At 38.3% G+C, this 13,179-nt stretch overlaps 2 protein-coding genes across 6 annotated transcripts in view; one reads left to right on the top strand and one right to left on the bottom strand.

Moving 5' to 3' along the window:
• Positions 1 to 1,294, bottom strand: part of LOC114872021 (caspase-1-like) — a 181,832-nt gene extending 180,538 nt beyond the window's left edge. For 3 of the 5 annotated variants that reach the window (XR_003788687.2, XM_029178743.2, XM_029178741.2), the window contains exon 1: positions 709 to 1,294. Coding sequence is in view for 4 of the 5 variants with exons in the window: in XM_029178743.2 (XP_029034576.2) it covers positions 709 to 1,235 (527 nt within the window). In the remaining variant the exon portion in view is untranslated. The remainder of the gene's footprint in view (positions 1 to 708) is intronic. The other 2 variants (XM_029178745.2, XM_029178744.2) reach the window with 2 other exon arrangements.
• Positions 1 to 13,179, top strand: part of LOC114872020 (alkaline phosphatase-like) — a 159,569-nt gene that overhangs the window by 112,530 nt on the left and 33,860 nt on the right. Inside the window, exons 3-6 of the mRNA XM_046288808.1 lie at positions 2,608 to 2,782; positions 8,400 to 8,578; positions 11,528 to 11,735; positions 12,848 to 12,988. Coding sequence (XP_046144764.1) covers positions 2,608 to 2,782; positions 8,400 to 8,578; positions 11,528 to 11,735; positions 12,848 to 12,988 — 703 coding nt within the window. The remainder of the gene's footprint in view (positions 1 to 2,607; positions 2,783 to 8,399; positions 8,579 to 11,527; positions 11,736 to 12,847; positions 12,989 to 13,179) is intronic.

Genomic DNA, 13,179 nt, shown 5'->3' on the forward strand with positions numbered 1-13,179 from the left:
TATTTTAAATTATCAAATAACATTGACAGCGAACTTGTCTGTACGTCGTCATTAGTATCTTACACTGATTATCGTTATCAATTTGCACCAAAGAGTTCATTAATACCTTCCGACTTCTTCTGATAAAATTTAACAGTGTATCGTCCTTCAGAAACACCCGGTATAAATACAGATATTCCAGTTGATATGTAATACCAAAAAAATTAATTCAACTGTAATTCTCGCCATTCATGTACTCTTATACTAGTCGCAATATAGCACGCACTAGATCACGAAAAATATCACGTTCGCCCGTTTATCGTGTCGCCGATACGATGTCACGCTGCGAAATCAGGTTTATCTAAATCTCGATATCTGAACAAAAAAAATTAAAAATTGCCTATCTTGATCCTCTGTTCGTTCAGTGTTATCGCGCCGAGGAAAAATGTTGATCGATCAATTGATTTTGAAACGAAATAACAAAATAATATCTACAGTATTGCCTCGAAATAAGCAACTCGCATCCCCTCTTCTTTAATGAGTCGCTTAATGCCAAAATGAGGAAAAAAATAATTTTCTGTTCTTTTTACAAAAACAAACTTGCATGTTTTGCCGATTCATCCCGGTTCGAGGAACAAAGTCAAGTCAAATAGCATACCTGCTCCGTAATAAGCAACTGATCGGTCCCGAGCGAGTTGCTTATTTCAAGGCAATACAGTTCTCACTCACTTTCGTTTGTTAAATGACCACGCGTCAACGATGTGTTGTATCTTTCTCTCGATTTCCCTTTCGAATATCCCTTTGGTAATGTGTACTTCTCTTTCCGTCTCCGTCCGTAAGGACTGTTTTCCCGTTTCTATGTCCCTCGTCTGCTGAAACAATAAGTTCTTCTTAACCGTAGACTGAGTCTTCGTCGCGGTGTTTCTTTCACTTGATCCAGGCTGCTCTTTCTTTGTCACTGTCTGTTTTCCATTTTGTTCAGCTTGTCTCACCGTTAGTTTCCTCGCGGATTCAGTTTTATTCGGTACAATTTTAATCGCGATTTTACTCACTGACAGCTTCTTCGCAGGTCTGTTCACAGCAGCCTTATTCCCAGTTTTGTTCGCTGCAGGTTTATTCTCAGTTTTGCTCGCCGCAGGCTTACTCTCTGGGTTACTCTTACTCGTACCCGCTGCAGATTGATTTTCCTCTTTGCCAGTCTGCTTTTCGTTGCTTGTGCCTGGCTTTTCAGGCCCAGAAACTGACGATTTCCTCATCTTCACTCGCGCCCAATTGTACACGATAACTGCGAATATGTCTCTGCACAAAGAACCGAGATAACGGTACGGTTTTATACGACGCTTATCTTATCACAATCCAATTGAGGGTTCGTATAAGCATCGATGCTACCTTTCAGGCTTCGTTGACCTCAAATGCATTCGCAATCTGTCAGAATACTTGTGGAAGGTGGGGATGTTCGAAACAAAGCAAAATTATGAATCAACAATCGTCGATATTCAATATGTATTTTTTCTATGATAAATAATTTCAAGCTTAACACCTTTTTCACGTGTGACCTTCTCGATTTCCGATTTGGTATTTCACTTTCGAGTGAATCATTAATTTGCTTATAATAATAAATATTACAGAGCATCGATTCGTTTATCAGGTATCTACCATGGGATACGATGATAAATGAAATGACTCACACGTTCGTTCATATGAGACTCCTATTAATTTGTGTAAAATAATTGTATTATATTCCAAAAGTATAGTTAATAAAATATTCAAGTGATCAAATACAAAAGAAAAAGTATCATCAAGCTTACAAGTAAACATGTGAATCACTGAGCGTATAAATAAATCATTGCCTAAGCAAAATGAAACGATTTATCAAAACCATTGTCTCTTTTCTTACCCTTTGTATCCTATTTTTTCTAACAATTTAATTTTCTTGCGAATCTTTCTTTAAGTTTCACCGTGACATTTCAATCAGAGGACAAACGATTTATTGCAAAACACCTTCCTAGGGTTTAATCGACTGTGATAAGCGGATACGGTGGTCAGTGTATAATAATAAAGGGAGGTACAGTCGGTACAGTTTCTTGCTGCATTATCAGCCTCGGAATCGCTAGCATTCCCCAACAACTGGATTGAAATGACGTCGCGTTATTATTCGGATCACTCGGTGCTCGAGTGGTCCGCACGGTTTTTGAATAATAAGAAGACCGTCGGAAGTCAGCAGTATTTTACGCAGGTCAGCCTCCAACGGATAATGCCGGCAAGATTTATGTACACCGAGCTTCCGGTCTCTCCATTCCATCCCTTTCTACCGCAATATCCCATTCCCCGGACACGACGACCAAAGTAAGACCGATTATCATAATACACAATGCGCCCGCGACAACGTTCGAAATTATTTATGAAAACCTCCTCGAGCGAAAGATGACGCGGTCGTTTCGAAATGATCTGCTCTTCGCTGATAAGAACGTCGTTCGTTCTATCTATTAGACGAATGACTCATTGCTCCTTTCATTAGATCGTGTTGATACCTTGCAATCTTTCTAGTACCAAGATAAATCGGCGTTATCAGAATTGCTGTTGGGACAAATTAATTAAACTTGTTCTTTTTCTTTTGTCCATTTACAGACTTACAACATGGACGCCCAAGTTGGAGAGTCTTCGGCGTGTGCCACGGCGTTACTCTGCGGAGTGAAAGCCAATTACGAGACCGTTGGCTTGGACTCGTCTGCACGTTTCGAGATCTGTAATTCCACTTTCGATGCCCATGTACCGTCTCTTATCAATTGGGCACAGGAGCAGGGTAAGTAAAATCGGGATGTTTGCGAACGTCAATGGTTAATGCAAAAGGATTATCTGTAATCAAGTTCACTCCAATAAATAGGAATTTAACTCTTTCAATCGTTTCGACGTGTACACGTATGTCAATATAAAATTTTCATCAATAATCTTTGTGTATAATGGCTGTAGTTTATATAATTATTTTCGTCAAACTATAAGCTTCAAATTGATACGTCACAAATGATATTTGATGACACTTTTATATCATGAACTTTCGACGTTTCGAAATTAACCATTTGGCATGCAACAGCTTGCAATCATTATTTATTATTATTAAGGTAAAAGCAGCCACGAGCAGTCATAATCTGAAGTATCTACTTCAAAACACGGTAGTGAAACGTGATTAGAGAACAAAAGGTGATGCACCTTGTTCGCATAATGGAACTGTATGCTTGAATGAACGAGGAATGCGTCATATCCCTTCTTTCATTACGCCATCAATAAAACAAGCGTCGTAAAGTTAAACAGACGCTGTCAACGTGCAATGTTACTCCAACGTAGTAGATGTCTGTGAAGCGAATTATGGTTGGTAACAGAGCGCGTAACGCAAGAGGATAATGGCAACATGAATCGAGATGATTGGCGATTCTATGCGGAATCACGAAACGTTTTGCCGTTTCCCGAGCTAATTCCGATGGTTATCCGAATAATCAACAGTACTCGTATACGCGATACGCGTTCATTGGATTCTGGGAAAAAATTATAATCGCGCGATTAAGAGTCTCCAGGGAGCAAAAGTCAATTATTACGTAAAAATTTACAATTACAGTAATGAACTTCGTGCTCGAAATACGCGCTTAACCAGAGCTATTTGAAAAAGCAGACACCCGTGTGTTTTCATTTTCAAAATTAAAATAGTCTTTCGCTGCTATCATCGCCCTGTTCTAACGATGCTCGAAAATGAAGTCGCGCATACGATGCAAATTGCCTTTCTGCACCTTGAAGTTCCAAGAAGATACATATTTTCTCCGATAATGTTGAAGAAAATTGCTTCCACCTTATAATGTTACATATACTTTTATACTTCTTGGAATTACTCGATACTTGTTATTTTTCAATTTTTCAAAGCAGCGTTATTACGTAAACCGAACTGATTCAAATTTAATTTAGTTATTTTTTCAAGTGCTGTATTATGTTCGGAAAACAGGAAAATCAGGATGCATCACTCGGGTAACATTCTTCATAAAGCGAACTCGAAAACGAGCTGCTCGAAGCAGCTTCTTCGCGGCTAAATCAGCCACCGTGAAAGTACCTGGGGCAATGTACACGCTATGTAACAACATTGCATAGTCATGTACATCGAGAGACCAGTAATAAACACGTCGCATATAGCCGTGTACGTATGTCTGCGCCTACGTTACGAGCATGAAAGCGCAAGCTGCCTTAACCCGATCATTAAGATGAATTGCCTGCTTGATTAATCGCACGCCGTTTGCCGCTGACGTGTTCCGCTCCGCGAGCTACTACGATCTTGCTTTCTATCTCTCTTTACAACTATCGTGACTGAAGAAGGGACAGGGTGGACCTGGCTCATTCAAAATATAAACGGACTCCCCGCCAGAAACTATTGCAATAAGTAAATTATGTAATTGTTCATTTCGAAGGGAGTATAATCGATTTGTGGATAAGTTGACGGTAAAAATTTCGATGCCATTAGCTCGCGGTTACTTTGTTAACAGACCTCGTATTTTCGTCCCAACTCGAAAATATCGCAGCAATAAAGCAGAAGCGTTGGATTTCAGTCTGCGATTCGTACCATAATCTCATTTAGAATCGCATGATGTATCTAGGTTTTCCATTAAGGCTACTTACGCCGATGTTTTTGCCGCCTCACGTACTCCCTTCGAAAGCTTTTCCTTCCTGCGACTTCGTATAAAGAACAATTTCGCAGATGGAGTACACCCTTTTCGCGTAAGATTACGTTGCTAGATATTCGTTGAAAGATGAAAAGCTTCGATAGAGAAAGGGAGAAGAAAAGTAAGACGGAATGTGGTGTCTTATGAAATCTGAGACGAATCACGGTCGGTTGAAAAATTAGAAAAAAAACGTCGAAGCTGTACGCGAGTGCTTAAGTTTGTCGGTTAGATTGAATCGTCGTTCGCGAAATTTTCAGAGATTTCCGCGGAATTCAAATCGTTCTCCCCCCTCCCTTTCGTAAATTCGTACGATCGTCGACGTGACTGCGATGATGCGAATGAATTATTGATCAGACGAAACCGTAGGAGTTAGTTGTCATTGGATAAAGTTCATTCGACGACTGTTCTCCCCGCTGTCACCGGAAACTCGACGGATGAATTTGCAAATTTTAGATCGTCTATACGTAGGGACGGTTAAAGCCGTTGGAACGTTCGGCAAACTTCTGCTTGAAAATTCACTCGTTATCTGCCCCGCTGATGAACGAAAATCCGCGCAGAACCGATATTCAATTTAATGAATGCATAATTGATTCAATTAATCTCGTACTAATTATTTGTCGAGACTTGGCCCCTGTTGGACATGGATAAAACTTCTCGATGAAAGTTCCCCAGTTTTTCCAACCCTCCACAACCGTGTTTAAATATAGGTTAATTAACAAAATATTCACTACACGCGAATTCCAATTTTTTTCAAATTATTAAAAGTTTGTTTTATACTTCTAAACCGACAATTTTCAATCGTTTGTATAATTGGAATTATACTTCCTTTCCTTTTGAAAGCCACGTGTAACTGGGTTAACTGTTCTCGTTTCTGGAAACAAGTTATAAATCCTGTTTAATTAGGTGTTTAATTGAAATAAAATGTTTTAAAATGCTAGACTGATAAAAAAATAACCACAAAACTTTTTATAAGAAATATAAGTAACGAAAAGTAGCTATTAAAATTAGCTAAACTTTACAAGTGGATTATTCTAAAATTAGTAAATATTTCTCAACAAACGTAGGTTCGTAAGAAAGAGGATTCTCTTATCTTTAAGTCAGCTTTTATTTTAGGTTGATATGATGTTTGGTTGTCGAGATATCGTCGTTTAAAGCAAAGCATAATTTTTCCACCCCTATTATGTTCTTCTCGTTCTTCCTGGTCGAACCTTTCACTCGCTCAATGAACTGACCTATCACAAGCTTCCCTCCAACGCGCTGGTCAATGACATACGCTGAGTCAGCATTTTTTTACTATTACTATGATGCGTACGCATTTCCGGGTAAAAATGTAGGTCACGCGGTCATTCAACATTTTGGGCGCGCTGAGGCTAAAGTTTAAAGCCCTGTATCTCGGGAACTAATTGAGATATCGACATAAATCAAAGTGCATCTTCATTGGCATATTAGCTACTATCCTCTAAGCCTATTATGGTAAATCTGACTGTTCAATTATTCCAGTAAACTCTCAATCACTTCAGTAATCATGATTGAATCCTTAAGGCCACAGACTCCTTCGAGGCCTCCTCCGAATCGATGTAAGCGCCATTGGAAAGAATCAGCCAATCATGAAAACACATAATTGAGAAATTTGACATTTGACGGTGTGATACCTAACGTCATTAATCATAAAAGAAAATGTTTCTCAAATCAGACACAAATATCTTCCGCGAAAAATCTGACATGGAGTGAAGAATGCAGAAAGTGGTACATCGAGTTGAAGTTCTATCTAAAATAAAACAGGGAAAGGAATCTCATTTTCGAAAGTCGAAGTCTGTTGGAAAAAAGCTCCTTTCGTATTTCTCACTTCTATTCTTCAGTAGCCGCCTTGGGAGACTTCGAAATATGTATTATCTCGTATCCGAAAGTGTATCTGAGCCATGAAATTTTTGCTGTCATCAAACATCAATCGCTCTAATTTGGTAACCGTTTCTAAATTCTAAAATTACAAGCGATTTTATTCAGAGAAGGAGATAAAAATGAATATCTCTCTGGAATGAAACATCGTTATATAATTGCCGTGACAATGTTAATTGTAAAAACGATGCAGGTTTAGTTTACGGGGACAGTCTCAGGACTCTTTATCCAACTTTTTCTCATTTTCCAGCAGCTTGCTCTAGGTAGGTTTTGCAGTAATTGAATGAAAAACGGAACTGGAAATTGCTTAGGCGAGAGAAACGGAAACGTAACGTTCAAATCGCAAAAAGATGAAAAATGTAAGCTTCCTACGACTTGGACAAATTAAATTGCTGACAGTCACCGGTCCGAAGCAATCTCCGACGTTAATATCTGCTGCTCGATCGAACCCCTTTTCCGCGAAACAAAAAACACCTAAACTTTGTGGAAAAAGAAATTCTTTTCGCTTAACGTGAAATTGGATACCTCCAAAAATGAATTAATTTACAATTCGTGAAAAAGTTTGAAATTCTGAGAAAATTTATATTTGAAATTCTCCACTTGTACATTATTTTTGCAACACCCTGTACAACAATCTGAAATGGCGTATTCAACGTTTTGCTTAATCTCAACGACACACTGTGATCCAACATCTCGCATCCTGTACAAATACTTAATTAACTTCTCCAACGATGCAGAGCGTTTAAAGCTACCGACTAATGTAGCAACCATTACAGCTAGGAAGGTTATTCGAAATTCAATTCTCTGACGAAATGCGTTTCGCCATTTTCTGAATCTGAAACTTACGCTGCTTAAGTAGCTGTTAATCGAAGCAGTACCCGGTAGAGGAAGTCGTAGGTCGTCGCGGTGTCCCTTCGTTATGGTAAATCATAATTGAAGACCCAGATACCGAGATCAAAGGGTCAAGAGAGACTTTGATGAAGGGTCCGTGTATCGACGCACTCGGGTCGATTAGCATCCGTTGCCGACCTAACGTCGGCCCACTTAACGTAATTACTAATCCTACGGGAACATAGAGCATAGATCTCCGCGTGCCAACTTAATCCGTAAACTCATCAGCAATGGCACAGAGACTTTCCGTCGAACGTTCGCTAAGAAGGATCACGCGAACATTCGCTTAATTAAAATACGACATCAAGCGGTTCGCGGCTTGGATAGCTATTCCAACGACGTCGCCAGAATTCATTTGCAACCGCATTTCTACGGTTCGTCGACGATGAAAAAGTTGTCCGTACGACATTTTCGATTCGTTCTCACTCTCACATGCTTCCCTTCATTTATCTTCCTCCGAATGGAAAACGCGTTTAATTGGAGACGTCAGAGAAAGCTTGTTCCCTGAAATTCCAAATCGGAGAGGAATTTTCTTCTCCACGAATTCTCTGGGGATTTTTTGACGTTTAATGCTTTCTTTGTATGGGTTAAATTGCCCCGCGAGTTCATTTCATATTTTACATCCGATGTTCAGGGTGAAATATGAAGAATATTTCTCAAGTTTCATAGTTAACTCCTTGAGTGACACTGGAGTCGAAATTTGAAAATTAACTATCCCATTTTCAATGTATCAGCCAACGCGTTAATTAAAAGATTCATTTTCAAACAATATCAATCCCATTGGAAACTTAATCGATTAGCCAGCGAAGAGACTGTCCGCGGCAGATGCATAGGGTGCAGTTGGATGAAGTCGGGTGATTTACGAAACACGTGCGCCGGAAACTGGTAGCCAGCAGATTTACCGCGGTGTCGATAATCCGACTTTTCTGTTCGCAGGTAAATCGACGGGCCTGGTCACGACCACCAGGGTGACACACGCGACACCGGCGGCTCTTTACGCCCACGCAGCCAGCCGTTACTGGGAGGACGACGGTAAAGTGCCACCTGCTGCACGGACTTCTTGCAAGGATATCGCACGTCAGCTGCTCGAAGACGAACCCGGTCGTAACATCAACGTACGGGATTATATTTCAGCTTAACTGACCGTGTCGCAGATTCTCTGCCCCCTTTACGTCCATTTCTGCTCGACTTTTCAGTTCTCTGAATGATTGGGGTGTCTCTTTTGGCTTTCTGCTCCGCCATCGTGATTCGACGCGATTCGATGATCCTCGGGGATGAAAAAGTTTGATTTCACTTCGATCGGATGTCCGTTTCCTTGAGCGTTATATACTTTGATAGAATGATTTTCATGGGGGATCGTGATTCTTCCTCTTGTGAAATTGCTTGTTTGACATGGACTGATACATACTTCTAACCCGTTCTGTTAATAAATATTTTCCAAACGTAGCCAGGTTTTTTAATTAAATTGCACCTGTACGTTTATTTAGGTACCTATATTGAATTCACGATAAGAGGTTGATAAAATACGAATGTTGTTTAATATCTCGTATTACATCGAATCGAATTGCTTTGATTAAAAATACGTCGGCTAACAATTCTATGTATTCATTCGATGAGCTGTAAATTACTGGCATCGACATTTTAAAATAAATATTCGAAGTGAAGCTCGAAAACTCTAAAATTAAAGCGCACAGTTTGTGAAATCAACTGACGTGCACTTTCCACTCGGCAATTTATTGATGTAATACGAACGAAAAAAAGGTGAAATAGAAAACTGATTTTCTGAAATAAACAAATCTCAGATGTATCATTTTTTACATTTTCTATCGATGTTTAAATACGATACATTTTTCCAGCTGGAAATTTTATCCAGATCAATGATTCTCGTTCTTCGATTGCTTTGAATCCCGCATCCCTTTTCAGACTTCCAATGGTGACCCTTGTGTCGACCACTTCGAAACTTCCGGTTTCTCGTTAAACCGAAGACGAACTAAGATAAGCTTCTCTCTGTGTAATGGAATCCCTCGATTGCGTCGAAGGGACTTTGTGACAATAATGCAAAGTCGAAACGAGTCTTCTCGCGGTATCCCTGTGAACCAATCGCGCCGGTTCAATCAATGAAAATTCGATTTTTCGGCGGGTCAATCGGTCCTCGGGGATCTTAGATGACGTTTCTCTATCGCTATAACTCGAGGGAAAAAAAATCTCGTTCGAGGGAACTGGCACTGCTTTTGTGCGAAACTTCTATGCAAAACTTCTTGCTCGTTAAAGTCTGCTTAGTAGAAATTCTCTAGAGAGTTTGCTTTCAGGTAGAAGAAGAATTAAAGGTCCAGAGGGACGAATTTTTCTGTATTTTTTGGATAAACTGAAGATTTCCGATATATTGGCGGGACAGAGTAAACCGTATCAGATTTATTTCGTGAAATTCGATTGCACAGAATCTGCAGACACGTCGCTATTTCCTTATTTATTTGATTTATAAAAACAAATCTCAGTGAACCTTCCCTTCCATATCTTTAATGTGTAAATAAATAAAATGGTAACGAAGTTTCCAACGAAAACTTCATATTTTTTTACATCAGCATTCGAGGAGTTTCCAACTTCGTGCTTCGTAACTTTATCAGCATACATGTTTTTTAATTGCTTGCTTAAGAGGTATTTTAAAAGTACACGGTGTAATTATCATTTAATAATATCCTTGCAAAGAAGAAGACTTTGATAAAGATGTAAAAATTAATAACTTCAGAAATATCGTAACGAACATAGCAAAGTTATAACTTCACCGACGAATTATGAATAAATGATTATGTTTCATTCACCACGACACTTTACAAAGTGCTACTAAGTATTTCACACGTATATTGTCTTAGCCACATGAAAATACAAAAGCATGTAATGTAGGTTATATACTCGCGATCCTGTTTCCATGCAACTTCTATTTCAGACATCGAAAAAAACAAAAGCTGCAATCACCGAAATGGAAAATCTCACATGCAACGAAAATAACATTTCTCTTCGGTTGACTTTGAAATTCTGCAAAATTGCTTCTGGGATCGCGTTCTCTGATGGAAGGCAAACATGTACTATACGTCAGAAGAACATACGAAAATATCAGGTCCGAAAATGAAAAGCGTCCGGCAACTTTGGATCAAGTTGAATCCAATTTTCCAATGCTACCTGCGTTACAAAAAATAGTAACTATTATCAAAGTGTCAAGATTTGTATTTACCGTAATAACGAATAATATTCATGACTATGTTTTGTTAAATAAAAAAAGGTATTGATTTATTTATTATCGTGTTATAAAGAGATACCTAATTAAAAGCTGAACATGCTTTTAGCATACATAAATTTAAAAATGTCTAGCTTGGTAAATTTAAATATAAAGGAATTAATTACAAAGCTTTCCGGAAATTAAATGTCAGAATAACGGAGTTTCATTTTCGTCAACATTTTAAAAAGCTGAATGAAATAACTATGTGTCGACCTGAATAAAGTTTAATTATTTTTAGGAATTTTTACGTACAATCTGAATTAGAACATTTATTGTGCAAGCGATTAAAGAATATGTTTGCTGTACAAGAATAACCCAACAATTTTTTCTTAATTATTATTAAATTACTGAAAATATGAAAACTATGATGCGATGAATTTTTATCATTTTCAGAATCAAGTAGCTTAGATTATTAAAATATGAAATCTTCCAATAACTAATTTTCGAACCTGACAAATAGTTTATAAAATTTTCTTCTATGAAACAATACATTATATACCATCGCTTAAAATCTCCTTCTCTTTCATCCATATTTTACACGAATCAATCGAAGCCACGAATTTGCATGATCAATAGAAATCACCGGCAAATGAAAACGATCCATCAATGGGACATATTAAATCGGCTCGATTGCTCTCGGAAGATTCGAAGGTTAATTTCCATGAACCGATCTGTCTCAAATCCAAGCTCGCTCCCAATGCTCGATAAAATGTTCGAGTTTATTACTCGAAATCCAGTTTGATCCGTTTCTCGATAAAATACTCGCCAATAAAATCACGTTTCGTCGTAGGTGGTGCTCGGTGGGGGCAGACGTCATTTCGTACCGAAGGTGACCCAGGATCCAGAGGAACCGGATAAAGAGGGTAGACGATTGGACGGAAGAAATCTGATCAACGAATGGTCGAGAAATCATGGGCTACGAAATGTGGCCGCGAAATATGTCGCTAACAAGGAACAATTCGAGAACGTGGATCCACGCAAAGTGAATCATCTTCTTGGTAACGAACAGATATCATTTTTTTTATTATAATGATCGATTGCGGTAAAAATAATCATATCTGGTATGACACGCAATCGAAGATTAAGCTATCAATCTAACTCTTCAGTCTGGTACTTCGATTTGTCACCGTGATTTTATTGCCATTCAAAAAAGAAATAATTCATATAGCTATAGGAAATAAATTTCTTTTTTTTCTTTGTTTGGATATTTTTGAATGATGAGAATTTTTAATTCTCTTTCATATTATAATATGTTCAGGAACTATGATTGTGTACAACTATAATCTGTTTCATTTCATTATAAAAATGCTCAGTTTAATTCCACTGCATTTTAATTTCGTTAAACATTTTCCGCGTTCTCTAGTAGATCTTCAAATTCCAACTACGACGATATTAAATTCTCGCGTACAAAGTTGTTCATCAAATTCGTTCCAAGAAATTGTCATAAATGTATTCGCGTTTTTCACCTTTAATTCGATTCCATGCCTCGCAAATTCTATGCTAAACGGATAACGTGAATTTCAAAGAAGTTGTATAATTTAAACGGTTATAATTTACTAGTTTCGCAATATTGGGTAATTATCGATCGTACTCGATTGAATTAATGCTTGAATACAGTTGGCTGTTAGTTAGTTCGCCCTAATTATGATAGGCGTAACGTTTGAATTTGAGATTATGTTCGGTATAGCGAGCAAAGCTGTTGATTCCCTGTGAGACCTGATAATAAGGAACGCTATTGGTAATTCATCGTGATAATCCTTTATTTAGTATTTCAGTCGAAATCAATAATGAACGGATAAACTATTCTGTGTAACCAGCCATGTTTGAAAATCGATTTACTATGTTGCCTCAAATATGAAATACTGTTGCTTTCGTTCTATCTACACGATAAATTATGAAAAATAAGAATCGGAGCGTTGAGTGATAAAGTGCTTTAAAAGGTATTTTCTCAAAATCTTATAAATCAGTCGTCTCTTTTATCACGAAATACAGTACGATGTAGAATCTCGGTAGCAAAAATAAAATTCTATCGCGAGGAGAAACGACTCGATAAAACTTAGTCTATTGAAAATTCTATGACTCACCATTTCATGGAATTCGATGATTTCAGGGCTGTTTTCCTATTCCCACATGGACTTTGACGTCGATCGAAACACAAACGGAAGCGGCGATCCTTCACTGGCCGAAATGACGATAAAAGCGCTCCGTGTACTGGCGAAAAATCCCGAAGGATATTTCCTCTTCGTGGAAGGTACGTGGGGACGAACAAAGGGACCTGGTCCTGCAAAAATGCATATCCAAGTTGCCGGTCAGACGTACTGTTACGATTACATATTCGCCATTTCAATGTTCTATCGACGTGTTAGGGGCGGGAAGTAAAACGAGAATTTCGATGGAAAGTATGGAACTACTCTTTAAATCTGCTGGAATATCGCGAATTTC

Source organism: Osmia bicornis, chromosome 2 (assembly GCF_907164935.1).
Source record: "Osmia bicornis bicornis chromosome 2, iOsmBic2.1, whole genome shotgun sequence".
Lineage (NCBI taxonomy): Eukaryota > Metazoa > Arthropoda > Insecta > Hymenoptera > Megachilidae > Osmia > Osmia bicornis.